The 26,944-nt window shown below is 37.2% G+C and overlaps 3 protein-coding genes across 5 annotated transcripts in view; 2 read left to right on the forward strand and 1 right to left on the reverse strand.

The window, feature by feature from the left end:
* LOC110371251 (NADH dehydrogenase [ubiquinone] iron-sulfur protein 5) overlaps positions 1–26,944 on the forward strand; it is a 71,378-nt gene that overhangs the window by 44,077 nt on the left and 357 nt on the right. For 2 of the 3 annotated variants that reach the window (XM_064037977.1, XM_064037976.1), the window contains exon 2: positions 26,524–26,746. In XM_064037977.1, coding sequence (XP_063894047.1) covers positions 26,534–26,746 — 213 coding nt within the window. In that variant the 5' untranslated portion in view covers positions 26,524–26,533. Of the gene's footprint in view, positions 1–26,293; positions 26,348–26,523; positions 26,747–26,944 lie in introns of those variants that run through there. The other variant, XM_021327408.3, reaches the window with a different exon arrangement.
* Positions 1,672–20,337, forward strand: LOC110371249 (mucin-2). The gene is made up of 4 exons (XM_021327406.3): positions 1,672–1,847; positions 16,077–16,171; positions 16,274–17,015; positions 17,091–20,337. Exons 1-4 carry the CDS (start codon positions 1,808–1,810, stop codon positions 19,688–19,690), a joined length of 3,477 nt encoding a protein of 1,158 aa, XP_021183081.3. The 5' UTR covers positions 1,672–1,807; the 3' UTR covers positions 19,691–20,337.
* LOC110371250 (activating signal cointegrator 1) lies at positions 20,377–26,008 on the reverse strand. The gene is made up of 12 exons (XM_064038171.1): positions 25,849–26,008; positions 25,588–25,712; positions 25,178–25,363; positions 24,661–24,779; positions 24,095–24,243; positions 23,041–23,204; positions 22,530–22,699; positions 22,097–22,263; positions 21,538–21,659; positions 21,146–21,242; positions 20,697–20,794; positions 20,377–20,529 (listed from the first exon to the last, which is right to left on the reverse strand). Exons 1-12 carry the CDS (start codon positions 25,914–25,916, stop codon positions 20,429–20,431), a joined length of 1,566 nt encoding a protein of 521 aa, XP_063894241.1. The 5' UTR covers positions 25,917–26,008; the 3' UTR covers positions 20,377–20,428.

Genomic DNA, 26,944 nt, shown 5'->3' on the forward strand with positions numbered 1-26,944 from the left:
AGAAATCGAATCGCAATATGATCGTAATAGCAGTTTTAACCATATCGGGCATTCTGCTACTTATAAAAGACCAATCGTATTCGATTGACATTTGATTGGTGTGCGATTGGTCTGCTATTTTGATGATTTTGTTCTATACGGTAGTTTGCTGTACAATCATTTTGCAATCGTAAATCATTTGCAGACAAAATGATTCATTATTGAATGACAGAACAGGATAAAAACGTTTATTTCAAAGAAAAAATAGCGGAATGCCACATATGCTTCAATCGTAATCGAGTCGGGATTGGATCTCAGTCGAATCGAGTCGAACGTCAATCGAAGGTCGCTTAAGTAAAATTAGGAGAATCGAGCCCCAGATGATCAAATGCTTGAAGCGTGTCGCGTTAATGTTGCTTGCAAATTCTGCGAAGGTAGGGTATGTAATGATTGTTATTTGTGATTCAGTGGCACCGTTGTCATGCCAACCTTGAAGCCTGTTAAAGATTACACTTACGAAGCTGTTTTTAATTATTTTTTACCTTATTTTATTTTCGTTGCTGTTCGAAAGGATGGGTACGACGATAATGCACTTTTACTACAGGTCATGTATATAGGTACGTAAAAAACCACGGGACTATAAAATCCCGGATTTTCTAAAGGCCTTTGCCGCAGCCTTTTTGAGACAACATATCTAATAAACACATAACTGAAGATGATCCTTGAAATAAATACACTCTAAGTAACTGTAGGTACCAGAAGACAATCCCCGGTTTGTGACAACTTTTTCTAAAATTACCTATTATGTTAGTACAAGTTATGAAAGATTTCACCGGCCATAATACTAAAATTCTTTGTACGGAAACATTAACGCTAGTTCTCAGAACGACCAATAACGTGAAGTTGCATAGAGAAATGTTGTTAGCTAACTACTTTAACTGGTAGTTAAGTTACATGTGAGGGCTTCTGATCCCGTTCAAAGAGATACCGACGAGGTAGTCGTAGGTACCAATCGTGATATTGCACCTTTTCAGATTAAACGTCCGACCATTGCAAGCATATTTGTAATTTCGTTTTGATGACTAATCATAAAATTTTATCTTTCGTTATTTGTAGAAAGCTTGGCTTTATTGGCATTTGAACTGTGGCATAATGTAATAAGGAAATGCTGTACCTACAGTTAAATTATATCGTTTCCGTTCTTTTATAAATAAGGCGAAAACCGTACAGCTATTATTATTAATTCTAAATAAGAATTAATTTCCACAATCTATTTGATCCCATAAGTCTTGTAGTTTAAAGAAACTTCATATCTGCATTAAAACATAAACAAAACTATAGAACGTAACTACCAGATAAGAGTTAAAGACAAGTATTTTGTGTTCACAATTTCTCGGGCTGAGAAATCCTCTAGCTAGGAGAGAAACAATAATATCGACTGAATAATACTGATCAAATACCAAGCTGACAATGATGTTGTGATAAATAAAAGAAAATAAAACTGATGTTTTACACACCGCAAAACCTCACTTGATCTATTGCCTCACTACAACCCGGTTCAGGGAAAACCTACAGCCGCAGTTACCTTAAATTACTACGATGCCTTCTACCACTAAACAGTGACGTCACAAACCTACCACCAGTTTTTGGTGGTGGTGCTTGCTCCCCCGTCGTCAGTAGCGAATGGAGCAGTCGACCGCAAACCGCTGAGCAAGCGCCACTTTCCTCCGATCGACTCCTGCGCACCTCAATAGTAATACACTAGTGAAGCCTACTGAATATTTTGTGAAGTGACAGTGATGCAACTGTGTGCATATTAGTGATCGAAATGTTTTTATTGAGGACTTTTTGCAGTGTTAAAATGAATGGTAAGATTTTTGGCGCGCTTATTTTATGTGAAATATGTTTTTATTTTGTTATTGAAGAAATATTTAAGAACCTACTATATTTTTTAATATAACATAAGTAGGTATATTAACTATATTTTTAATTAAAATTAAGTAAATAATTGTTTGGTCCAGTGAAGTTTTATGAGAACTTCGCGTGTGGCTCATGAAGAATTTGTTATGAGAACCGTAAATTGCAGTCAAGAATTTTACACCAATAATAAAACAACGTTCTGCAATCTTAGTTCCCATACAGTCTTTATGTCATCAACTACAACTAATGTAAACAATTTATTGAAAACGGATGCAATTTACTGTATTATGGGAAAAGCTGAACGTGCATAATTTTATGCGAAAAGGCCCGTTAGAGCCGGCAGCGCGTGCGCAAGTTGCCCACGAACCAGAAGCATATCTAGATCGGATGCACATATCGAGATAAGTAGGGCTCATTTTTTGCCCCAATCGATTTAATAAGTCCGGTGGTAGACAACCTCCGTGTAACGGTTTGTATCAACTAGTAGACGTTTCTTAGACATATCGCGCTTTTTCTCAGGAAAGCTTATTTATCGAGTTGAAGCTTCCGTCCGCAATTCAAAGATAAATTATTATTGAAAGACTTTGACATGGTGTAATTGGACTTCCCGTTCCTACTAGTTGATTTAAATTATGGTACAAAATCTTATGAATAATTTTGTTCCACATTGTTTTAATTATTCTTTACTTTTCCTATTGAAGTCATACCTACCTATAATCCTTGAAGTAAAAAAAATCATAGAATTGAAAAGAAGTCCTAAAACTGCTTATGAATTTTCATCATAAGTAATATACTTAACTACTCCTCTAATAGCATTTTAAATGGAAACGCAGCAAAGGCAACTTTTTATTCCGCTATTGTAGATTTTGATGCCAGTTTCAAGTCCCGCCGAACTTCATCCGTAAATCCTTATCACAAATTAGGTGTAAACACACAATCTGTCCAAATATTTCACATACTAACTCAGCTATCAGATACTGAACAGTATGCCTTTGTCTCGACATTTTTGTTGTCACCGTTGGGAAAAATAGAAAGCAAGTCGTGATCGATTAGCTATTTTCACTTTTATTGTTCTCTAAACTATACAAAATTAGATTCAATTCGCGCATTGTTTGCAGCAGAAGATAGGAATGAAGCGTGCACCCACCCTTAGACTTCACTGAAGTAACAAAAAGGCTAAAAAGTAACGTGCGCGAGGAAACGAGGAAAAACATTTCAGTTTTTTGGGCATCCAGTCATAACTAGTTTTCCGTCCGCAATCATTAGGTAACGTATTGTAGGTGAACTTGTCTATAGAAAGCGACATTAAACTTAAATTGTAATTAGACCATAATAAAAAGCTCTAATCTGACATCATCAAACAACAAAGTGGATATTCCATAATCACAAGAAAAACTAAGGAACATCAGCGCAAGAAATATGTATCGATCTATCTTGTTTATTAATTTATGTGACAGGGGCATTTCGCGATAGAGATTGATAGCTCAAAGAGTCAGCAATAGAGAGAAAACTGGTCAGCAACGAGATTGACAACATAAGTCTGATTCACAATCTTTTAATCAATCTTAATTGGATGATTAGCTAGTTTTATAATACCGCGAATGCTTGCTGCAGTAAGTATCTGTAACGGAATCGCCACGCGTTATGCATTTGCGGTAATTCTAGATAATGCACACAAATTATCTGCACACCAATACAGCACAAGCATTCTTACTAGCCCCACAAACGGCGAGTCTTTCTATTATCTAGAGCAAAATGACAAAACTTTCTTTGTAACGATCGAAATTGAATCTAATAATAAAGAAATGGGCTACTGCGTTGTACCAATATCCGCTATAGAAAAGCTGCTGACCGCAAATAGACCAAACTATCGGATATGGGTAGGTAACATCGCCAGAAGGCGATCGCAGAATTATTTATTGTTATTTATTTATTATAAACAAGTAGATATCATAACAATTCTATTGACAAATACATATTTAGCACCGTGGTCGTTATAAAATCATTGGATGACTTACTGATCATGATGTGTAATTATTCCCGGACGGAAACTGTCACGTATCTAACTAACCATTCCCAGTTTGTGATCGAGATCTGCGGCACATTTTTATTATAGCTACCTAAAAGTAGTTAAACGATTTATTTCTGAAATCCTAACAGAAAAAGCTTTTCGAGCCATTGAGATAAAATTAAATGATGAGATGTTTTCATTTCTTAACAAAAAAAAAATATAAAAAATATGAGTTTCCGAAGTAAATCCATATTCAAAGTCATAGGACATTACTGAACCTACACGAATCCATGACCTCGGTCACTCGACCGTTGTTTTAACCATTTCGTTTTCTCTAAAGAGGTAAAGCTTTTATAACAATATCCATGCAGTAGGTACTACTGAAGGTTACTGACCGCAAAACCAGTCTTTGTATATTATAAGCGATCTAGCTTGATCGATGGGTAATTTGTTACGTACTTAAGCTTAATTACTTGGGACTTTGAAAGGCTACTTAGTTATATAAAAGTCTTACCGTAAATCCGTTTTCTCCACATTTTCAGCTTACATAATTTAATTTATGAAAAAAAAACTTTCCCTCTAGATTACCTGTGCCAGCATAGTAGCGGTTAGATTTAAACAAATACAATTAATAGTAACTCTTCTAGGCACATCCTAAATTAAACCGGCCGACTCGACCTAATGCCATCGTTAACTAGAGCGCAGAAGAGTTATTGAAGAACAATATACTATTTTTGAGATGGTGTCTAATTTAAACTTCAAGCTCGATTTCAATAGGAGTAGGTACCTGACTGTAATTTGCTAACTGTTGCCACTCGGTGGTTAACGTACCTGAACTAAACACATGCATTAGGTATGAGCTCAGTTCGTCGTAGGTCTGCATCCTGGTTTCCACTTCCACTCAGAAGATTTTTCCTAAACAACCAATGTCTTTTCATACGGGGACTACATCTAGGAATAGTTAGCTGTGAAGTGGACTGATTGATCTGTGAAAAACTATGAGAAGATGAAGCAAGATTATTATTTTTAATGTATTCCAAGAGCAAATGCCTTCAATCATACAAACGAGAAATGTAAGAATATTACGTCTATGTTAATTCTAGGTAAAAATCCTTTCCGTCCAACAAGTTCACGCATGCTTTCTAATTATAGAGGCAAAGGAAATGTTTCCGTACAGCCAGGCCGTTTGTCCGCACTCTGAATAGGGTCTCATTTACTTTCCTTAACCGCTCTATAATTTTACCACAAATATAGAATTATTGTGTGTGAAAACGTACTGAAATTGTTGTTAATTTTAAGACAACGTTTATGAAAGTGAGATTGGTGTTAGTACTCCACTTACCTATGTGTTTATTTTTGATTTTAAGTATATTTAATAATATACCTACTTAAACATGTAAATTAATACTAAACTTCAAAAAAATTTGCAAATAGTTAATCTGAAACTATTATTATTTCGAGATAAATTCTTTTCAGATTGACGTAGACATAGCGCCTACATAAATAGTGCATAGTGCCTTCAGGCAACTGTTCCTAGTTAATTTACATGTTCATTTCAGCCATAGATTCGAGTCGAAAACGCTTATGAACGCAATAAAATATATCCAGACTAAACATGGAGCTGCTAATGATTCCCACGGCACCTTTTGTAGAGGTAATAAACTTTCACTGAAGGAAGCGTAGGGCTCAAATTGATGTTGCCCAATAAATCGTGTTAATAGTTGCGTGGTGTTACCAGTTAATGGTGAAGTAACTGATACTATGATGTAAACTGTTACAGTGTAACCTATAAGTGTTGATGGGTTACTCAGAAAGGCCCTTGCTTTAGATTACCTATATGGGTCCTCTAGACGAGGCTCGGTAAACCGGGACACTTCGCACTTAATCGTATTACAGAAACTTTTTAGTAGCTCATTGTATATTTAGCTACGTTATCCAATATCTAATCCAAAATTTAGTTTTAAAAATTAACTTTTGGCCTTTTCAGTCCGATATTTTATGCTATATTTTGAGACAACTTTGTTAATATTCATACTTACTGACTTCATACTATCATTTTCACAAATAATTTGTTGGACACAAAGAGTTATCATTTTCTACGGGAAAAGACGGAGCTTTCTAACTGTTATGTCACTCAGATATATTCCTAGAATTCTGAAGCTAGATACATGAATGCACTTCATTAAGAATATTTAAATAATATCTTACATGCAAGTCATAATTTCTCTAGGCACTATTATGACAGGTTGCAAAACCTATATTTTTATGTCTAAATACTGTGGTCTAACGTTAATTTTGCCGTTTCACTAGTCTTGGCAAAAGTAACTTTTACATAAGTTATTTTAACATATTGTTGTAACTTGTCAACTGAAATGACACGTGGATAATTTTTAATTCTCTTTAGCAATGAATAGCAACTTTCTTAGAAAGAGTTACGTTGGCAAGTTCTTGTTTCAACTTGGATTATGTTGGAGCTGCTTTTAAATTTTTACTTAGGTAGGTAATAATAATTTCTCTACACTGCTTTAAATATGGTCTGGTCATGTTATGTACAGAATCATGAAATACTTGTATAACTAATGGTACACCTGCGTTCATTGTTCTCAAACAGACAAAATATTTCAACATAAACCAATATTGTTAATGTATGTATGTATGTAACTGTCATGGCGCAAATAGGTGACCCACAACAAATGATTGAGTTATATTTATTGCACATAAGCAAACACGCAGCATATTCTACGCTGGTATTACTAACGAAATAAATGTTTCCTGGAACATTACTCTATTGTGATGTTTGATTATAATAATAACCACGAAATGAACAATTGTTTGCATGCAAACTTTACACAATCCCGCCCTTATGTAAGTCATACACGAACATACGATTTCTATCTGAAAATATGTAATTATGAATGAATGCGATTCCTCACGAAGGCTTGCTTTTACCTACATTCACTACATTGTGGTGGTAAAATGTAGAAATTTAAGAGTGATTTGCATTATAGAGTGCTTATTCAGGAAAAATCCGAAGATGACTCAATTATTTGACTTGGTGCCCAATCAACAGCCAATGCAAAAAATCGTCCTAAATTCTATTGCATTGCATTTGTTTATAGTAATCTAATAGATCGACTTATCTATAATCGATTTTCCGACATTATCAATACCAATACCGTACGAAAGTTTCCTCGTAAACTTTTTCCTGCACCAAAGCATTTCACTTTTCCTTTTCAATTCCCCCATAAAAAGTACGTATTACGAAACGCGGGACCCTTGGTAATCAAAACAAAAGAAAGTGTATCGTACATCCGTAACGGGTGTGCAGTATGCTGGCCGCGTCGTCATGGAAAGTGGTGACGTTAGGACCCCGAAGGTCACGGCCAGAGAATGGTAATGAAATTACTGCTCCGTACTTCGTTCTTGAAACCACAGACAACTGAGACACGCGTGAAGTCTGCATTACAATGAGGCGTGTTTTGTTGTTTTTGTTAAATTCTGAATGCATTTTAATCGAGGATAGATTTTTGTTTGTTTTTGGTGTTGAAAGTTGCTTTTGAGATTTATTGTTTTTGAATTCTATATTATTAAAAATTTCCTACTTTCTTGACTTTGCAATTTATTTCTATTAAATTTTTTGAGAAGATTAAGTTTTTTCACTCAGACAAAATCTTTAATTTTATGCGGGGCCCCCGCAACACAGTTCCAAAAATAAGTATATATTTGGTCATATAATATTCTACTAGAAAAGAAAGCAGGGAGCAATAAATAAAACTTCCTGCTTTTCTCAAAGAAACTCAAATGGACGAAAGCTCTTATAAAAACTTGAAGGCCATTCATAACACTAGATTACTTAGAACTACAATTTCGTCCCTTACACAATGCTGTAAAACTTTTTCATTGAAAAGTCCACAATGGGCGTTCCCACATAGACAAACTAATCAACGTAATACTTTTTTCTAAGGCAATGAAAGTGATTTTTTAAAATCATTGTCGCGATGTGAATCCAATCAATTGTTGACGTCGTGTGAAATTATTACATTATACGGTAATTTGTTGTTCGTTGAACCGTATTCTTGTAATCACCTACTTAAAGCCATTTGATGTGTCAAAAAGAAATTAAAAAAGGAAATAAGACTGCAAAAAATTGTCTTTCAGGTGAAGTTTTTTTTTCTAAATGAACTGAAGTTTTAAGTAAGTGGACAGCAAAACACTGGGTTCTTACACATCTAAAATTGATATCACCTAAAAAGTTAAAATGAGCAATTTTTTATAAATACATTTGAAACTGCTAATCTTGATCTTTACCTACATAGAAATGTCTAAATTTTATCGGCTATGCGTGTCAGTGCATACATAATTTACACGTATAATATGTTATAGCTGAATATCATGTCAGTTCACTATTACCATGAGGATTTTAGCAATGTTTACACACACATATTACTAAATCTATTATATTGTTGCATTAAGTGTTGGCATAACCTTTTCGATTTGGTTTCTGAGCCCAGTTCTAAAACTATCGAGTTATCTATGAGCTCAATCAGCAGTCTAATAGATAAACCACCAATCAAGGTGCTAAGAAACCGGTCATTAGACATAAGATTTTCTTTCTTTTTTCTCTCGGAAGTCCCATTGTGCTCAAGAAAGATTTTGGTTCTTGACAGTTTCCTAAAGGCTGTCTGACCGGCAGATACTGCTTGATTTTCTTACAGGAAAGCCAAAGGACAATGAACTTTTCAAACCTACTCAATATGCAAAAACACTCAACTTTCAGTGAAAACATAAAAAAATATATTATCATCATGTTTAATAAGTATCATTTCTCTTGCTTGCGTTCGCTACTAACCGTAAAATATTGAAGCAATCTGCGCAAGCTAATCTATGTTGAGACAACTAGGGCGTGGAACTCTCTAAACGGCCAAGTTCACTGTTTGTTCGCATAAAATAACATCATTAATACCTTCGAGAGCGTTTAAGTACACTTTTTAAGTTAACTGCTACGATCGTGCTTGGAATTCTTATGAGAGACAAGAATTTTTTAACTACATTATGTGTCGAGTTAAGTAGTCAAATCATCAACTGTTTTAAGTCTGCCTGAATAGAGTGAGACGGAGTTTGAAAGTTTGACTTTAAAGAAGGGTTTCCATGAAGGATTGAATGAATAGACCGCAGTCGCTTCTTGTAAAGCACTGGTACTCAGCTGAATCCGGTTAGACTGGAAGCCGACCCCAACGTAGTTGGGAAAAGGCTGAGGATGATAATTGAATGAATAGACCCCATATTGAGAAACACAAGTTAGAAAAAAAACTAACTACCTAACTGCTATTTCTTAACAATTTGGAGAGTAAAAAAGAAAACTGCTGGACCATATCAGATTAATCAACCTTAACATTTTCTCACCATAAAAAACTCAAACAAAAACGTATAAATAACAACTCGTCTAAATAAATAAGGCAATTTTACGCACTGTCCATGGCTAGAGAATGAAAAAAGTGGTGAAAAAGTGGCACAACCGCGCTTTACCGGAAATAATTGATGGTAAACATTGTGACGGCTTGCCATGGACAGACGTGACAACTAGTCATCACGTTATCTATGGGTCTATGGCTTTAAAGTTGGAAATTTATACATCAGCTATTGAAATCATGGCCCGCAATGAAAGAAGGATGACCCATCTTACCCAGATTAGAAAAAGAAGAGTAGGATAGTACTTACCAATTTTGACAGGATTTGTCTTACAGAAGTATATAGGTATCGGGTTGCCCGGGTAACTGGGTTGAGGAGGTCAGATAGGCAGTCGCTTCTTGTAAAGCACTGGTACTCAGCTGAATCCGGTTAGACTGGAAGCCGACCCCAACATGATTGGGAAAAAGGCTCGGAGGATGATTGTCTTACAGAAGTAGTACTGTCTTCTATACCTACCTAAGAGGCCACTGTGACTATAATCCGGTACGTTAATAAATCAAATCAGAATCCAAGAATCAATGTTAATCAATCTATAGCAGATGTATAAATCAATCGTAATGTACAAGTCAATCAATCACCTACTTATGAAAAAAATCTGATCTTCAGGAATTTTACGATGCAATTTTACCGCCTGACGGCCTGAAATAGGTTAATGGGCTTGACCACTAAATCAGGGTAACTAAAAGGTTTACGTTTTGTGATATTTATCACATCTGTATACCTGGTTGTACGTAGTCCTCTCTAGGCATCAACTTTAGCCTATTCCTAGAAATAAATAAAGACATTGCTAACTATTTATTTACCAACATAAGCAAAATTGAAACTAAAACGTGCGTACATTTTTTAAACACAAGGTATAGCATTAAATATCTATTAGAAATGCATTACACGTCCGTCCAACACGCAAATAAGTGGTCGCGCGATGTGCGCATAAATCGCAGTAAAGTGCAATTTAATATAATTTCACGAGGCCAATAATCTCTCTAACCGAAACAACGGCATCTAACTTCATTAACATTATTTACATACAGATTTCGTGTACATAGACCGATACGTGACGCATATATCGGGTGCATTAACCCGAATCTTTGAAAGAAAACTACTTTTATTTTCACGTGTGTAAAGTGGATTTTTATCTGTGCCCGCCTAGACGGTGGTTGAATATGCGGTGTGCTCTCTCGAGCGAGATAAAAGCATAAAAATGTGGTTGGTAGTGTTTTCTCGAGTCGAATAGCTGTAGTGAAACGGGCCACGGTCCGTGGAGCAGGCACGAATGGTCACGTGGAGACCGGCCAACCACTCATTCTTCTGTGAAAAACTTGCTTCACGCAATACTCTTAAGTTATGACAACTGGATTGAACGTCGAAACAAACGATTATTGCATAATTGGACACACGACTAAGTTAACAAAAGTTAACTGCTTGCAAATACATGCATTCCAAATTACCATATCTTTACTTGAGATTAAAATGATTATAAGAATTAAATTGACGCATTAACGAGAAAAAGCCAATTAACATTGTTTTGAATGTCTACTCATATTCTAATCAGGCATGCAAATATCGTGTCATATTATCAATCATCCAAGAAAAGTTTTCTTTTCGGATCCTAGTTTTCTGTTGCAATTGCAAATTCATTATATTATTGGAAATGCCATTGTACCTAATCCGATAACCATTTGTCACCATAAATTCTTATAGTAACATAGTCAGATGAAGCACCCATAGAAATAATTTCCGTTTACCATTCACTACTCACGTACCGAACCATAGCTAACTTAGGCGCCAAATGCGCAATTTTCCGCGGCATTGTAAATTAGCCCACGCTAAGGTTTTTTAAAAGATATCTCTTGAACAAGATAGCATTTGCTATGCTTTCCGTTTTAAGCCTGAATCCCTCTATTTAACTCTTTCTATCATCTTTTGAACAGAATTTTGTAATCCAGATTTCATTTACCTACGAAAATTTACAGTATAGAAACCCTAATCAACCCGAGGCTTAGGGATTATCAGGCAGCTCAGCAAGAGCAATTAGTAGGCCTTAAAGATTTTCACTAACAAACACGCCTGGTGTTTGTTAGTGAAAATCAGCCGTGGAAATCCCAGCACGGTGAGTATATACGAGAGCGATATTCTCCCAAATTGGTCCAGCAGTGGACTTTTCTATCGGCTGTGACGAAGACGAAAGATTCTCTGAAAATCAAGTTTTATAAATTGCTATAGTTTTTAAACATAAAGCGAAAGCAACAAGCATATACTGAAGTAGATACTGCCTACTTACATTTTTACGTTCAACATGCACATACCCACTTGATGATAGTTACGACGTCTTCCATTGTTCAACTCCTTGGAGCACATGATAGCAACACGGAAGAAGTGGCTGCCACAGCTGTCAGCGACTCGGATAATGGAGTCATTATGTCTTGCCGAGCCACAAATTGCAGGGAATTTCTTTTGTTATTCTAGATAGGGTGACATTTATAGTGGTTATAAAGGAATGGTGGGAGTTTAGTTGGGACACCAGTTACCTAGTAAGTAGCTGGTTATAAAAGTTTAACGTGCCTTCCTTGTTTCGGAAGGCAACCTGTCTTACTGAGGGGTATCGTGATGCCAGAGATTTATAGATAAACCTTCTGTGTTGAGGAGGTCAGATAAGCATAACTCCATGTTATACACTGGCAGTTAGCTATGTCCAGCTGAAGTGAATAGAACTGGTATACAAAAATCGCAGCAATAAAATATCACCCGCAACCAAAGAATATTATTTTATGCCCGCAACTAACAGTCCACCTCATAAATCTTTATTAAACAACTAACTTAATTCGTTAGTAAAAATGGCACCTTACATAAGTTACAATATAACATCCAGGCGACACTTTACTTTCACTATCTCCATAAACGCGCACTATAACAATAACTCATAATACCGCGTTAGTATTCACGTGTATTATGAGGTCTGTTTACGAAGCTTGTGTTGCAATAAACTGGGATATCAAAACCATAACTTGAAGTGTTATGGCTGTGATGTAAGAAAGGGCGCCATGAAACTATGAATGGAACGGGAAATTCCACTCGAAACGGATTTAAACTAAGTGCATCTATGGTAGTTGTAGTATAAGATACATGCTGTTTCATGAAAGAAAAGCTACAAGAAAAGAAAATCCCACCCAAAACAAAAATGTGAAAGGCTGCCAAGTTCGATAATATAGGAATGCTTCGCCTATAAAAGAAGTGAGATCTGAATAAGTACCAAGTTCCATACACATACCTCAGTTAAAAATAGTTTCTTTTTGATGATGTTACTTGGCAAGTTTTCACACACCTTGTTATAAACCTACTAAACGCAATGAATCAAGTATTTAATTTTCTATTAAAACTTGCCAAGTAACATTATCAAAAAGTAACAATTTTTAACTGAGGTATGTGTATGGAACTTGGTACTTATTCAGATCTCACTTCTTTTATAGGCGAAGCATTCCTATATTATCGAACTTGGCAGCCTTTCACATTTTTGTTTTGGGTGGGATTTCATTTATTTTTGTAAGGTTGTTTATTTTATTTCTTTCTTATGATTAAGTTAAGTAAAGAAATGTCTCATTTATACTATCTTTCAGATTTTTGAATATGCACTATGCTTGTTACAAAGAAATTAACTAGATTAACTAAATGGACTAGATTTACCAACTAAATGACATGACATGGTTATCATATATTATGTTCGTGGATCAAAGTTACACATTCTTTATTTTCGAAAGTGACTCACACTTGGCCGTTTTCAGATTTTTACTTTAATTTGACTAAATACAAACCTTTGTAACGAATTTTAGATCGGTACGACCATTCGAAGATATATTATATAAATATAGATTTTAGTTCGTTTTAGTTCCTTAGGGGTATAATCTGAATAATTTTGAAACCGACTCACACTTGGCCATTTTCAGATTTTTCCCTTTACCTTGACATAAAGACCTACCTCCATGCCAAATTTCAAGTCAATACGACCATTGGAAGTGGTCTAGGTTTTTGATGAGTGAGTCAGTCAGTGAGTGTATAGTAAAAATAGCGATTTTCTGACGTCAATATCTCAAGACCTACAATAGGTATATTAATGAAATTTTGTATTTTAGATAAGTGAGGGGGTCTCAACAGATACTAGAAATTTGATATGCGTAAATAAAATAGATTTTGAGTTATAGGGGGGTCGAATTTGGCCCGAAATGGTTCGTGTAATATAACCCACGGCCGGTGTGTCGCTTTTTTCTGCTCGAACTTGGCGGACACACTGCCGTGTGTCTAGATCCTTACGTATCTGTTTTTACCGAGCGAGTAGGTACTTATTGTTTGAAATCTGATATCATTGTTAGTCATTAAATAAAATTGATTTCAGTGCACTACTTTATCTCCTGGAATCAATTTTACCGAAGTAATGTTGAGAAATTAGGCGTGCTTATAATAAACAACATGCAGGTTTTAGAACTTTTTCGGCTATTCATAAATTATCATGTAGGACTTTCTGTTCTGTTCTCTGTTTGTTCTCTTTACATGTTTTTAATATTCATAGAGACATAAAAACGTAAAACTCATAACTGCTATTTCACAGATACACGCAGATGGCAGCTCTGAAGTGGACAACAAGTGTTTTTTTTTATATATATATATTTTGCGACTAATATTGAATTGTATAATTGTAATTTAATTATAATTAAATTGTAATAGACAGCTGTGTTGCTGGGAAGTTTGTTCTTCACCACTTCTTCTTCCCAGCCATAACACTAGGAAGTGGTGAAAGGGGGCCGTTTTGGGGGTGCTGTCATTTTGTATTTTTTGACGTGAAAAAGTGCTAGAATCTAGCCTATTTTCAATAAACGATTTTGACTTTGACTTTGCTGTCAGCTAGTAAGACCTCATAGTATTTGGGCTATTATTCAACCCACTGATGTAACACCGTATACCACATACTTAGGCTACTTTTCTCCCATTAACCAACGTAACTTGACAATTCAACCATTTCGTAAAATCATTTTCCACACAAGACAGGTTCACACCATAAAGTTACGTTAGGCTCCCATTTTGGGCTACCACCATACCATGTTATGCACAGGTGGTCAGTTTTCGAGTTATGATAGAAAACAGTACGTGCTCCCCAGTGGTCGACCAAAGTCACGTACACCCGCGTGCAAAGAAAGTGATACTATACACATACATACAATTACAGTAGCCTTTCTACTAGTTTTCCACGCGCTTATTGAAATTTTAATGCGCACACACATTCTGGACACGTCCTTATGTAACTTTTATTGTTTGAGTAATGGAGATATTTTATTATGAGTCAGCGTAGATTGTAACGTCAAATGTCTGCAAGAAAAAGCTTTAGGATTATTATGCTACACAGTTTTAACTTTTGATTTTTAGATACAAAAGTAGGCTTGGAGACGAATGAGGTTTAAAAGCGACATACTTGGCCATACTTATGAGCCATAATAATAAGGGAGAACAAACGACATTGCACAGGCGACAAGTACCAAAAGTTTCATAAGAATCTAGTCAACTAAGAGACAGATTTAGAAATAAATAAAGTACGCCGATTGACCCAACAATTTCACATAATTTCGCCATGAAGTAACAAAAACAGTAAATTGCAAGTTATATTTCCCATGTTAGCCGTACATATAATGTTAGGGTTACTTTCCCACAACTTGTAATAGGAGATAATTCAACTCAATTGACAATGATACGACAGGTTTTTGTGGCCGAAAGTGTAATGCTCCTATGGAAGTAGAAAGTATGGCTACTTAATAATAGATATTATTAAATTGAAATTACTGAACAATGAATGAAAATGGATGCCTATTGTGAGACTAGTGAATTGTATTGTAAAATGGTGTGTTCATAAATATGACATTGTAGTGCTGGAAATAACAAAGTTTATTTTTGGTATTTTTTCCCAATGTTATGCTTGGAATTTGCATGCTAATATATTTTTGTTTGTTTGTTAGTATCTTAAGCTACTGAACCAATTAAAAAAATCTTTCACTGTTTGGAAGCCACACTATCCTATATTTAAGGGACATTGTAAAATAAATGAGCGTAGTTAGGTAATACTTGTTATTTAAAGGACCTCTTTTACTGTTTACTCAAAAACAGGCAATGTGAAGACAGCTTTACAAAGTAGTATCATCCAAAAGATGTATTCCACTGACACACTTTTCAAATAATGAAAAGCGAGGTGTAAGTTACTTTAAGTTCAAAGTAAGTATGATGACAGTGGCAATAAGCGATGACTTGCTACTGTAGAATTATGGGCTTCCATTCAGAATTGACAATGATTCGTTTGGAGGTCACGAACATGAATGAAAGTGATAGGTAATTCTATACATAAGGTATTGTGGATCTCAGGGAACTTGAAACGAAATACTTATAATCCAAACGATCTATCAAGGTTAAGCTTTGTAAAACGCGACTGGTTAGTGTATACCTACCCATCAATCTTATTCGAGAAACCATTGGGACACCGGTCATCACCCATTAGAAAAGTAAAAACTCATCGAATTTTATCGAATAACAACGGCTAAATCAAAAAACTAACTCAAATTGATTGTTACAAAAGAATGTTAAAAATAATTTCTGTTAGTACATATATTAATTTCTACGGTAAATAAAATGATTGCAATCAAACATATCATTTAATTTATTGCAGCTGTGCGGGTGTGGGTACTCGCGGCCACGCTACAGGCGCTCCTCCTGCCTGCCAGCTGTGGCAACCATCGCCGCTCTATGGCCGGCCAACAACAGGTAATCATACTACTTTACTACAGGATACTTCAGTATGAGCTTCTTGTTACTCAACTCTCCATAAAAGTCAACAGAGATTCAATAGAATTGTCTGTTTTCCAGGGTCTAGCATCAAAAGGTGGCTGGCGACCAGTGGTAGGATCTGGAGGTCTACTATACGGGTCGTTCGGCACGGCTCCACTCCACGCCCAACATTACAAAATCCCCGTCCCAGTCATCGACCAATACCAGTACCAGTCTTCGACACGTCCTCTCGCGACTAAAGACGGGAACAAACTGACCTCCATAGCACAGTCGTACCGCCCAACTACACTCAGGACGGTACCAGCATCTGCTGGGCCAGCAATCAACCAACCAATCAACACATACCACAACCCATTCGCTTTCCAAAACGGTTTTTCAAACTACAAGTATGTCCAGAACTATCCAGTGGAAAGCGTTTTAGTGAGGAACCCTCATAATCCGTACAACTCACGGCCCATTTACTCCAAATACACGAGTAAGTTAAATAAAAATCACGCTCAGAACATGATGCTGCAGCAGCTCACAAACGTACAACCGATACAGTTCGGACAGTACCAGACGAATAAGCCTTTGGACTTGTTTGGGAAACCGATTGAGAGTTACGCGAGGCCCACGGAAAATAAGAAACAGCAGACGAGCGGTACAGAGATCTACAAGCAGGAGTTGTATAAGCTGCAAGACAGTGACACGGCACCCCAGTCAGTCAGTCAACAGCAAGTGAAGACAGCGCAACAGCAAGGCTTGGTCGGCATACCAAACATCGCCAATCCTTATCAACAGTATTCGTTCCAGGATTCTGTTTTCCCACCGAGTATATTAGGCAAGTTCATTTTAATGTCTGTCTATTTTGCCTGTGTTAATACTTTGGTCAACTAATACGTGCGTTTCTTCACAGGTTCGTTTGGCACATTCGGAGTCCAATCAGTGAAAGGAAGGGACCCCGTGTACCAGCTTCCGACGACGAAGACTACTTACTTGCCTCCCCAACCGACAAAGCAGACGATATTTAACTCGTTCAGCTACTCCCCCAACTACAAAACAACCGCAACGATATTCGATTCAACAACGCCAAGATTGCCGACAACTCCAAATCAAATTCACTATGCGACCACATACAGTGATTTCAAGATTACGCCCACACCGCAAACGAAGGTATATATTCCACCCAAGATTGATCCAAATGCAGGAGCCAAAGATACGTTCAAACCAAGTCCTCAAGATCCCTTCGCAAAGAACCACCAGAGTGACTTCAACAAAGTGTCTGTGACAACGTACAACCCGACAGTTCCGACGACGACGTTAGCTGACAGCTACTACGATTACAATTTCCCCGCTCACCAAAACCAGCAGGGCCAAATCAGCCATGAACCGCAAAACGTTAACTTTAGTTACGAGAAAAAGAAGCATAAGATACATGACAGCGTCGCCGCAGGGGGCAACCAGCAACCATCGAAACAGTACGTTAACGCTCCATTGAAATCTCAAGACTCACAAGATGCACAGAATACTCCTCACCGACAAACTTACGAAGTTACTGAAGCTACGGAGTCGGATGTTCACTCCCATTCATCAACTGCACCCTGGACATTGACCTCTCAAGTGTATGACTACAACAACCAGAAAACTACTGAAGAGTCGGCGAAGCAGCAGGACTATCCGGACACGTACCGCAGGCCCGAGCCTACACCCGTGCCAGACCTTCCCGAAGAGTTTGCCATCGTAACCGAGGCAGAGAATGGCCATGACAACTCTTTGAGCTACGACATGAAAGTCGAATCTCAAAGCAGGCGGCCTCTAGGTGACGACTTCGTTGAACCTATCGGCAAGCACAAGCTTAAAGACTATTACTATAAGGTGTCAACTCCTTCATACGATGACTACAGCACGTCAAGACGAACGAAAAAGCCGACTGAAACGGCCAAGTATACTTCGACACAAGAGACGACTACTCAGTTCAACAATAACAAGGAGAATAACGGGGATATTCAGGTGGAAGCCCTTCCTACGTTGCCACCGAACAAGCACTTCAAGCGGCCGAACACGCCTGAGCGTAAAAGGAATAAGGTTAGGAGGCGCCGTCCGCCGCTAGCTAACATCAATCGCACCAAGGAAGAGACTACCAGCACGTTAAGTACCCGCTCCTCCACATACATCTCCTCTACAGAGCCGACACCGACCACCGACTCCGACGAAGTTTACACGATCAGACCTAGAGTGAGGCCTACCAAGTCCCAGCCGAACCTGACGACTCCGACCGTCACCACCGACTTGACCACCAGCGCGTTACCGACCGTCACTCCGACCATACCTACTATTGTTAAGAAGAAGCTGGCTCATCGCCGACCAGTCACAACGCCTGCCGACAGACCAGAAACTACTACAGTATTCACTAAAGAAGACTTAAACCAGGAATCCCAGATAATGAAAATAACAAATCGTCCCCATTTCCCGAAACTAAACGGTTATGACTTCAAAAATGATTTCTCACATAAACAAGACGAAAAAGACACTCCTACAAGTGATGTCGCAGTAAGCTTGTCAGACACTTTGAAGACCACTGTGGCATCTGAACAAGAATTTTCATTCCACAAAGATGTGAAACCTATTGAAGCTAAACTAGAACCAGTGAAGGCGTGGGAGACTACAACTGAATTCTACAAGGAAGAGGGAACAGATTACACGACCACTCCCCGATTAGACGCCACAACTACAGGTCGCGCTCAACGACCAAGGTTGCGGAACAAGTACAACAGGACGAGATTCAACGTCAAAGACTACAGAAACCGACTAAGTTCTACCACGAGCACTACAGAAAAACCTGCTGAAAACACACCCAAGATACGATTCCCTCAGAGACGAGTGCCTTACAACGATAACAATGACAGTGAGAACACAACTGAACGCAAACGCTTCACGCCTAAAGACCCGAGATACAAGAACGGAAATGGTGAGAACAGTGAATCGACAGAGAAAGACATACATGTGAACAAACCTAATAGGCAGAGGCAGACTACAGAAGCAGTAGAAGCAACTACGATAAGAGTATCGGCGAGGATAAGGAACGGCCAACGTAGACCGAGACCAACCACCGAAGAACCTGAGACGACTACACCAACCGCAGTCCACAGCAAAAGACCACTGAGAAAGAAGATCAAGGACTCAGAAATAGGCGAATCTGTACAAGACATTTCAGTCACGGAAACTACAGTTTACGACAGAAACGAGATTACATCAGAAAGGACACGATCTGAGAGTGCTATCATGAAAATCGCTGACAAAAAGCATCAGGACCACTTAGAACATTTGTTTGAACATTCGAAGAGAGTTTCAGATCTAACTTTAGCAGCTAGCAAGGATTACAATAAGCCAGGAATGTTTAAGACTATTTCGTCGAGCAGTAGGCGAATACCGAATTACTTTACGATAGCGACGGACGACCCTATCTTACCTATTGAAGCGTTTTTTCCGCAGTTGAACCAAAAGAAGGAATCGTAACGTTCCTAACTTAATGTTTATTGTTTACAAACCAAATCCTCTTCACTGCCAAAGCTTCTCTATAGGTATCTTGCAACTTGCACGAGTAATAACATTTTAGTACACAACGGTAGACTGTAAGATTTTATGACATCATTATTTCTCAGTGAGAATTCGGTAACAACTTTTGAGTGGATTTATTTTTTGTATAAATTCATAGTTTTATTGCAATTAGCTGTTAATGTTGAAAACTTTTCGAGCCTTTTTGAAACGCATTTAGAGTTTTAGCTAAAATTTGATATTTATAGATTTTAAATATCCAGAAATGGTACCTTAATCAATGGATTTTTTTACACAGTTATTTTTTGCAAGAACTGATACTAGATAAGACTATTTATTTATATAATTTCTGCAATTAGTATTGGTCGTCTATAGTGCTCATTTAGTTAATAAGTGTTACAATAAGTGATATGATTGTTCATACATAATATCAACTGTAATGTAGTATTATGTGTCTGTATGTTTGTTTTACGTTTATATTCGAAATTGTTAAGCATTTATTGTAAAATTAATTATCTAAATGCAATTTGTTAGTAGGTATATTTGAATATGGAAGTAAATATGTGTAACAGAGTGATGAATGAACGTTAATATTAAAAGGATGAAATATTTATACTTTTAGTTATGAATTGTGTAAATAAAAGAACTTTCTTTACAAATAAAGTGTGTTTTATTGTATGCATATTACATAAATAAATATTAGATAGCCATATCGACCTGTAAAGCAGCATTGGAATGTATTTTGGACATCTTCTGTATACATTTAACTGCCGCCTGGTGGATTGTCTTATCCAACGCATCTAAAACAATACGAAAATCGATATTAATGCCCGCTTTTCTTAAACTTGTCTCAAGAGCCATTTACCTATGTAGAAAAAAATAAGTACGTAGAAAGGGCATTTTAATACTAATCTACCTATAACAAATAGTAATATACAGAATAGAATAGAAAATAGAAATAACTCACATATTTTATGAGCTCCTTTGACCGGGAACCGTAGCCTGAGACTGACAGGATTGGAACATATGAACACGTAGGGACTGTCACTCTCACCGCCCGGGTACCTGAGAATAGAATAGAATAATATGTAATTACCTTTTTATGGAATAAAATAATTGAAATATTGACCGATTTTAGAATTAATTAACTTCAAAGAAATAAAAAGCGAATAGAGCAGCCAAAGTCATTTATTAAAACATCTGTCAATATTTTTTTGTCAAGCGATAAAATAATAACTCCAATGATGATAAGATTTAAACGCTATAATCTCAGGAGCTGTAGGATTGTTTAGAAAACATCTTTCGTGTTAGATAGCTCATTTATTTTGGAAGGCTATGGGCTTTTACCCGTATGTGTAAGTAGTGTTCAATAGACAGGTGTAAAATTGTTAGCAGAAGTTTATGCTTAAAACTTACTTTTTCTGATACTCTTCCTGCGGTAATACGTCGTCTACGTTGACACACCCGAGCAGGCACCCAGTTGGATAGAACGATGGAAACTTTACTTCAGTCTCTGAAACAAATGACACATTTTCATAAAAAAAACTATGTACTTAAAAAATAAGGGAAGAATTAGAATGCAATATTATGCTTTTGTTTATATTCTATTACTAGCCCTCACGGTTTGACTTATTTCCCAAAAGTACTACTTCCCTCACATGGATAAAAAGTGGAGTTCAGATTGGCAGTCTTCAATATATTAAACTGGTATTCAGCTGTTTGCGGTTAGGATGGAAGCCACCCAAATTGGGAAAAGGCTAAGCAGACGATGATAGAATCCGTTGATCAGTCACTAATATTAAAATTACCTGGATATAACACTCGGTACTGGTTTTCAATGGCCCTCACAATCTCTTGATCAGGCGGCTTCACGGTTGACGCGATCCAGAGCCGGCCGCGATGACTCGAGTACCATGTACGACCTTCATGACTGAAAGTTACAGAAAAAATATGATCAGAGCTCTAAATGTTATAAGGGCACAAAGTTAATGAATTGTGTTTTAGGAGAATTTTCTTTTATTTATTTTACACTACTATTCTGTTTTTGCGTAGCCTTAACGTAGTTCATGCGTAGTTATCGCGTAGTTAAACCGTACCGTTTAACAGTAGCCCCAACGTAACCACTGTGTAGCCATAGCGTAGCTCTTTCGTAGCCATGGCGTAGTCACTACGTAGACTCAGCGTAGATCTAACGTGACCACTGCGTAACCGTAGCGTTGCTCTCTCGTAGTCATAGCGTAGTCCTAACGTAGCCCCAGCGTAGCACTGGCGTAGTCCTTGCGTAGCTCTAGCATAGCGCCGACGTAGTCCTTGTGTAGCACTCGCGTAGCGCCGGCGTAGTTCCTGTGTAGTCTACTTGCTACTCACAGCTTGATCCCCTCGACGAGCAGCGATGCCCAGGGCTGGTGCATGGAGAGGCAGCGCGCGGTGTCGCTCATCTCCTGCAGCGCCGCGTCCTGCACGCGCGGCGTGTACTGCCCCGGGTGACCGGCGGTGGCCGCGGCGAAGCTTTGTGTCTCCACTGATGGGTCGAACTGGGGAGGAGATAATGTTAAGTAGTTATTAATGTGATATACTAATCGTAAGGAGTAAGCACGGGGATTTCAGAGGATTTGGTAGTTATGGGAGTATTTAAAAACACTTAGGAAGTTGCGAAGACTTGGCGTTTTGGGGGCTATCTTTTGTTAATTTTTGACGTTCAGAATGTGCTGTTGCCAAGTTTGAATTTTAGATATTATAAATTTATTTGATTTTAGATTTTCGTCATCTGTCTGGTCTGCTCGTCATCAGTATGTGTTACCTGCAGCAGTGGCGCGTTGACTCCTGGCGCCACATCCCTGTCACTGGGCACTCCTATGAACAAGTCGTGTTGCTGCTGCCGTCCACTGTCGGTGCCGGAGCTGGTCATCTGTCTGATCTGCTCCTCATCAGGCTCGTAGTCTATTGTATTGTCTTCTACTATTTGGCGACCTGGAAACATAAGTTTTAGTGTTATATTTAGTCTCAGCTGCCAAAACTTTAGTCATTTGAAGGTTTTGTTTTGGGAAACCAAAAGCCCTAGAATCACGATTGTCATGGATTTATTTTTTGGAAATCATATTGGAACTCACCGTTCACTCACATCAGCCATGTTATAATCGGACCAGAGTAGAGTTTGTTTATTGATAAGATATTTGTGACTTATATTTCTCGAAACCAGAATTGGCTGTATATAAATAAATAGAATGTATATACCTCTAGTATAAGGACACATCCAACCCCTGGATTTTCATGCAATTCTCTCTGCAGATGCACATAAATATACAACTCACCAGCAAAATCGAAAGTCATCTTCTTATTAAGCCTGGAGCCATGTTTCTTCTCATGCAGCGACTGCTGGTACTTCTCCAGCTTGCCCTTCTCGGCGGAGTTGAGCCACACGCTGTTGGCGCTGAAGTAGTCGCTGTCGTCGTCCGTCACGCGCGTGCGACGCTCGCTAGAGGGGTAGGGAAAGTGGTACTTATTGTGAGGGGATAGAGTTGATTGTTGCTTATTAGTGATTTGATATTGGATCGATATTGAAAAGTTCATTTTACTTTCATTTTAAATTAACTTTGATCTTCAATGTCTCGGTAAAAATTAAAACTGCAATTGTTGAAAAAGCATACAAAAAACAAAAGAAGTCTCTAATTTTAGTCTGTATGTGGTACTATGACAGTGTTACTGAAAATAAAGTCGATACAATTGACATTGTATATTGAGAATGAAACCAAAGTCCCTTCTTTGTTTATATACGAAGTAGCTACATTTGTTAAGAGCAACACAAAATTATTTAGTCGCCTTGCTGATATAAGTAGTCGTACTCGCAGAGACAATGACAAACTGTGCATTGTGCCATGCAACACTGCACTGATGCATAAGAGCATATTCTGCCTAGCTCCTGTTTTATATAACAAAATACCTAAATGTATAAAGGAGCTCCCATTAAATAAATTTAAATTAAAAGAGTTCCTGATTACGAAATGTTTTTATACAGTTAATGAATACCTTAATGATGCCTAACTTCGCTTTTGATATTCGCTAAATAATATACCTGCCTAGTTATGTAAAAAAAAATTGTATGCCAATTACAGGCAAAACATGTATGGCTCTAACCTACCTAATCTTAACACCTCATGTTTAACAATACCTATGTTTTGCAAACATATACCCATGTTTTAACAAAATAAATTATCTTTATTTCTTTCTTTCTTCAGAAATGTGGCGGCGTAATGTTTAAAAATCCTGTGAAAATCTATAAAGATGGAGAGTTACTTTAATCCATGATTATTAATAAGACTGTCGAAATCCCAGGTAAGGTTGAAATTTAAACCCATTTGCTCATACCTGGTACGATCATACTCCAGCAATCTGTTTCTATGTGAGACAGCAGCTTCCCATCCTTTAGGCCTGCTTCGTTCCATCAGCGTCTCCATCAGTTTAGCAGCACCTTTAGTCTTTGTGTTCAACTCTTTCTGCTCTTCTGGAGTGCACACCTGGAATGTGTGGTCATGATGAATTAAATGACTCATTATTTGGAAGAGGCAATTAGGTATTGTTGAATTAAGAATGAGGGATACTTTCTTTCTTAAATAGGGGCTTATTATTACTTCCTTGTTTTCAACAGGTAAAATGTGGCGTGAAATGTGGCGTGAAAGTGGTAATGAAATCTTCCCTCATAAACTTTTAGAATACTTTGCACGGCATTAGACTGCTCTCACTCGAACAGATTTGACCGCCTATACATGCTTGTATTGAACATTTGCTCAAACCAGTAATTGACAATTCCTAAAAATGTCGCGACTGTTACCCGCGACGTATAAACGCCAAAACGAGCGGTTAATATGCTAGTTCAAATATAAAAAAAAGATGAAGTGTACAGTTTTTATATAAAATAATAATTGTATAATTACCAGATTGCCACAGAACAGGCATGGACCAGAGCCCTCCTGCTTGCAGACGACGCGGCCGCATTGAATACAGTTGTTCACTAGCTCGTGTTTAGATGCCTGGCAGTCACAGTGATGTCGCCCTGCAAGTTCATATTTTTAAAATTACAACTTATAAACGTGAATTAAATATAAGTAATACTTAAGGGCTGTTTAAGAAAATTCTTACTTATAAACGTTGCTTAAGCATGTCTTAACTAACATTTAATCACTACTTAAGACTTTAAGTAGTGATTAGTTAAAATGTTGCTTAGAAGGTGATTAGAGATTTTATAAGTAAGGGGGATAGTGATTCTACATGTTGTATGAATTCAAATGTTTCCTTTAGGCCTACCTGATTTCATTTTTTAGTTTGAGTTTGAAACACAAGAACATCACTTCATAACTTCTGACCTCACCTATTCCTTATTCAAACTGTAATCAGACATCAGAACACTTTGGCTAACTCATATAAAAAACAAATGAAGGATAACCAACATACCTTTTATGATGACAACCTGAGCGTTCTTCCCCTCTTGGGAGTACAAGTTCACAAACTTGGTCTTCTTCTTAGACTTGGAGTCGGTTTCTACTGGCTCCGGCTGTGGTATCGGTGCCTCATTGCTGATGAAGTCAGCCTGTTGCTTGTTCTTTGATATTTTCTTTTTCTGCTGTTTGGGAAGAGATGCTGGAATTGTTGGGCAAAAAAATATTAAGTTTATGAAGATTGTATAGATGTGTGAAATTTTTATAAAATTGATTTTTTATATCTATGTTAACGAGTAAGTTGGTGGGTAGCTTTTCAATTTGGATTGCGATAATATTGCACAATAATAGAAATTACTTCAGGTGTTTTAATTTTTTTTTTACCAAAAATATATAGAGGATTAAGACTATTGTTTGCTTATTTACCTCTGCTCGGGAACTTCTTCTTGCACAATTCTAAGAAGAAACCTTTATGTTGAGGGTTATCGAAGTCCAACAAAGTTTTCATGTATTCATTTAAATCCTTCTCACTTTCTATGGATAAAATGTATCTGAAATTGAAGGCAATGGTTAATTAAAGTAGACATGCGTTAGTTTGGCGGAATATATAAACATAATTCAAAAGTTAAAAGGTAATCACAGTAGAAGGTGAAGATGTTGTTTCTAAGATTCTGTATTTGAACTTACTTTATCATATCATCTGGTATCTGAAAATCTAGAATTTTGGATAATCCTTCACTGACCCACTGATCCATTGTTATTGTAGTCTAATGTAGGTACTTTTTATGTAAATAATTTAAAAAATACGTGGAAAGTTTATGTTCTAGTGCCTGGCGAGGCGACAGCTGTTTTTGACAGTTGTCATCCGACAGCTTCAATGCTTCAATCAAAACATTTTCAATTTACAAAGCCAGCAACAGTCAAGTTAAAAAATATATTGTTACTTTCTTAAACAATGTGTCCATTTAAATTCTAAATCAGATATGATTATTTCATTCCAAGAGTTTATTTGCGTTTACATTACATACGGCACTTGTGTTCGTTACATTATTTTATGTAAGCAGATAAGTTCCTGATCGTTAACATGTCTGTCATCAATTGGTTTTCTGTCATTGTCTGTCAAAACTTCTGGCATTAGTGGCATTTCTATTCCAGTGATTGTATTCGATTTTTGAAAAATATAAAGGTAATCATTATCCACTGACGAAAGCAGTTAATTTTCAATTGTTTTCATCAACTTACACGGAGTACGAAATTAATTAATTCAAATGCAACACATAAACATTTAATTATCAGATGTCATTTGTTTACGTAATTTTGTAACCTAGACAGGGTGAAACAGGGTATTTTTTGTGATTTTTCAGCGACAACAATGTCGATTTCACCATTCTTACGTTCCCCGTTCACGGATTTGACGGGAGGTATTCACTCTCATCAAATGCTGGGACGATGCCAGAAGGAGGAGGGTCGCTACATGGATTGCCTGGAGGCCTACGGGCTTGAGCGCGGAAAGATCAAGTGCTCCCATTTATTTGGTGATTTCCATGAGTGTCAGACATCTATGAAACAGTACAAACGATTTATGGTATGTTACAACTATTGTTTTCTAGCAACTTCATAATGTTTTGTCAAAACAAATCTCACTGGCTATGGTGTGTCTATGGTGCCAAGGTGTAATCTGTTTTCTAAAATAGTTCTTACTATACCTTTGGCCTATAACTTAAAAGACCATGTCTTTTATACATATACTGATAAGGTACAGGACCCGGGTCACTTCCAACCT

The sequence above is a fragment of the Helicoverpa armigera genome, chromosome 15, assembly GCF_030705265.1.
Source record: "Helicoverpa armigera isolate CAAS_96S chromosome 15, ASM3070526v1, whole genome shotgun sequence".
Lineage (NCBI taxonomy): Eukaryota > Metazoa > Arthropoda > Insecta > Lepidoptera > Noctuidae > Helicoverpa > Helicoverpa armigera.

Bases quoted from the DNA above. Each gene is read 5' to 3' on its own strand.
- LOC110371249 (XM_021327406.3), top strand. From the start codon at position 1,808: ATGTTTTTATTGAGGACTTTTTGCAGTGTTAAAATGAATG. The intron at 1,848-16,076 runs GTAAGATTTTTG...AATTTATTGCAG, and splicing joins TTGCAGTGTTAAAATGAATG to CTGTGCGGGTGTGGGTACTC. The intron at 17,016-17,090 runs GCAAGTTCATTT...GTTTCTTCACAG, and splicing joins TTTCCCACCGAGTATATTAG to GTTCGTTTGGCACATTCGGA.
- LOC110371250 (XM_064038171.1), bottom strand. From the start codon at position 25,916: ATGGATCAGTGGGTCAGTGAAGGATTATCCAAAATTCTAGATTTTCAG. The intron at 25,364-25,587 runs GTAAATAAGCAA...CAACAATTCCAG, and splicing joins GAAGAAGTTCCCGAGCAGAG to CATCTCTTCCCAAACAGCAG. The intron at 20,530-20,696 runs GTGAGTTATTTC...GTATTGTTTTAG, and splicing joins CAAAGGAGCTCATAAAATAT to ATGCGTTGGATAAGACAATC.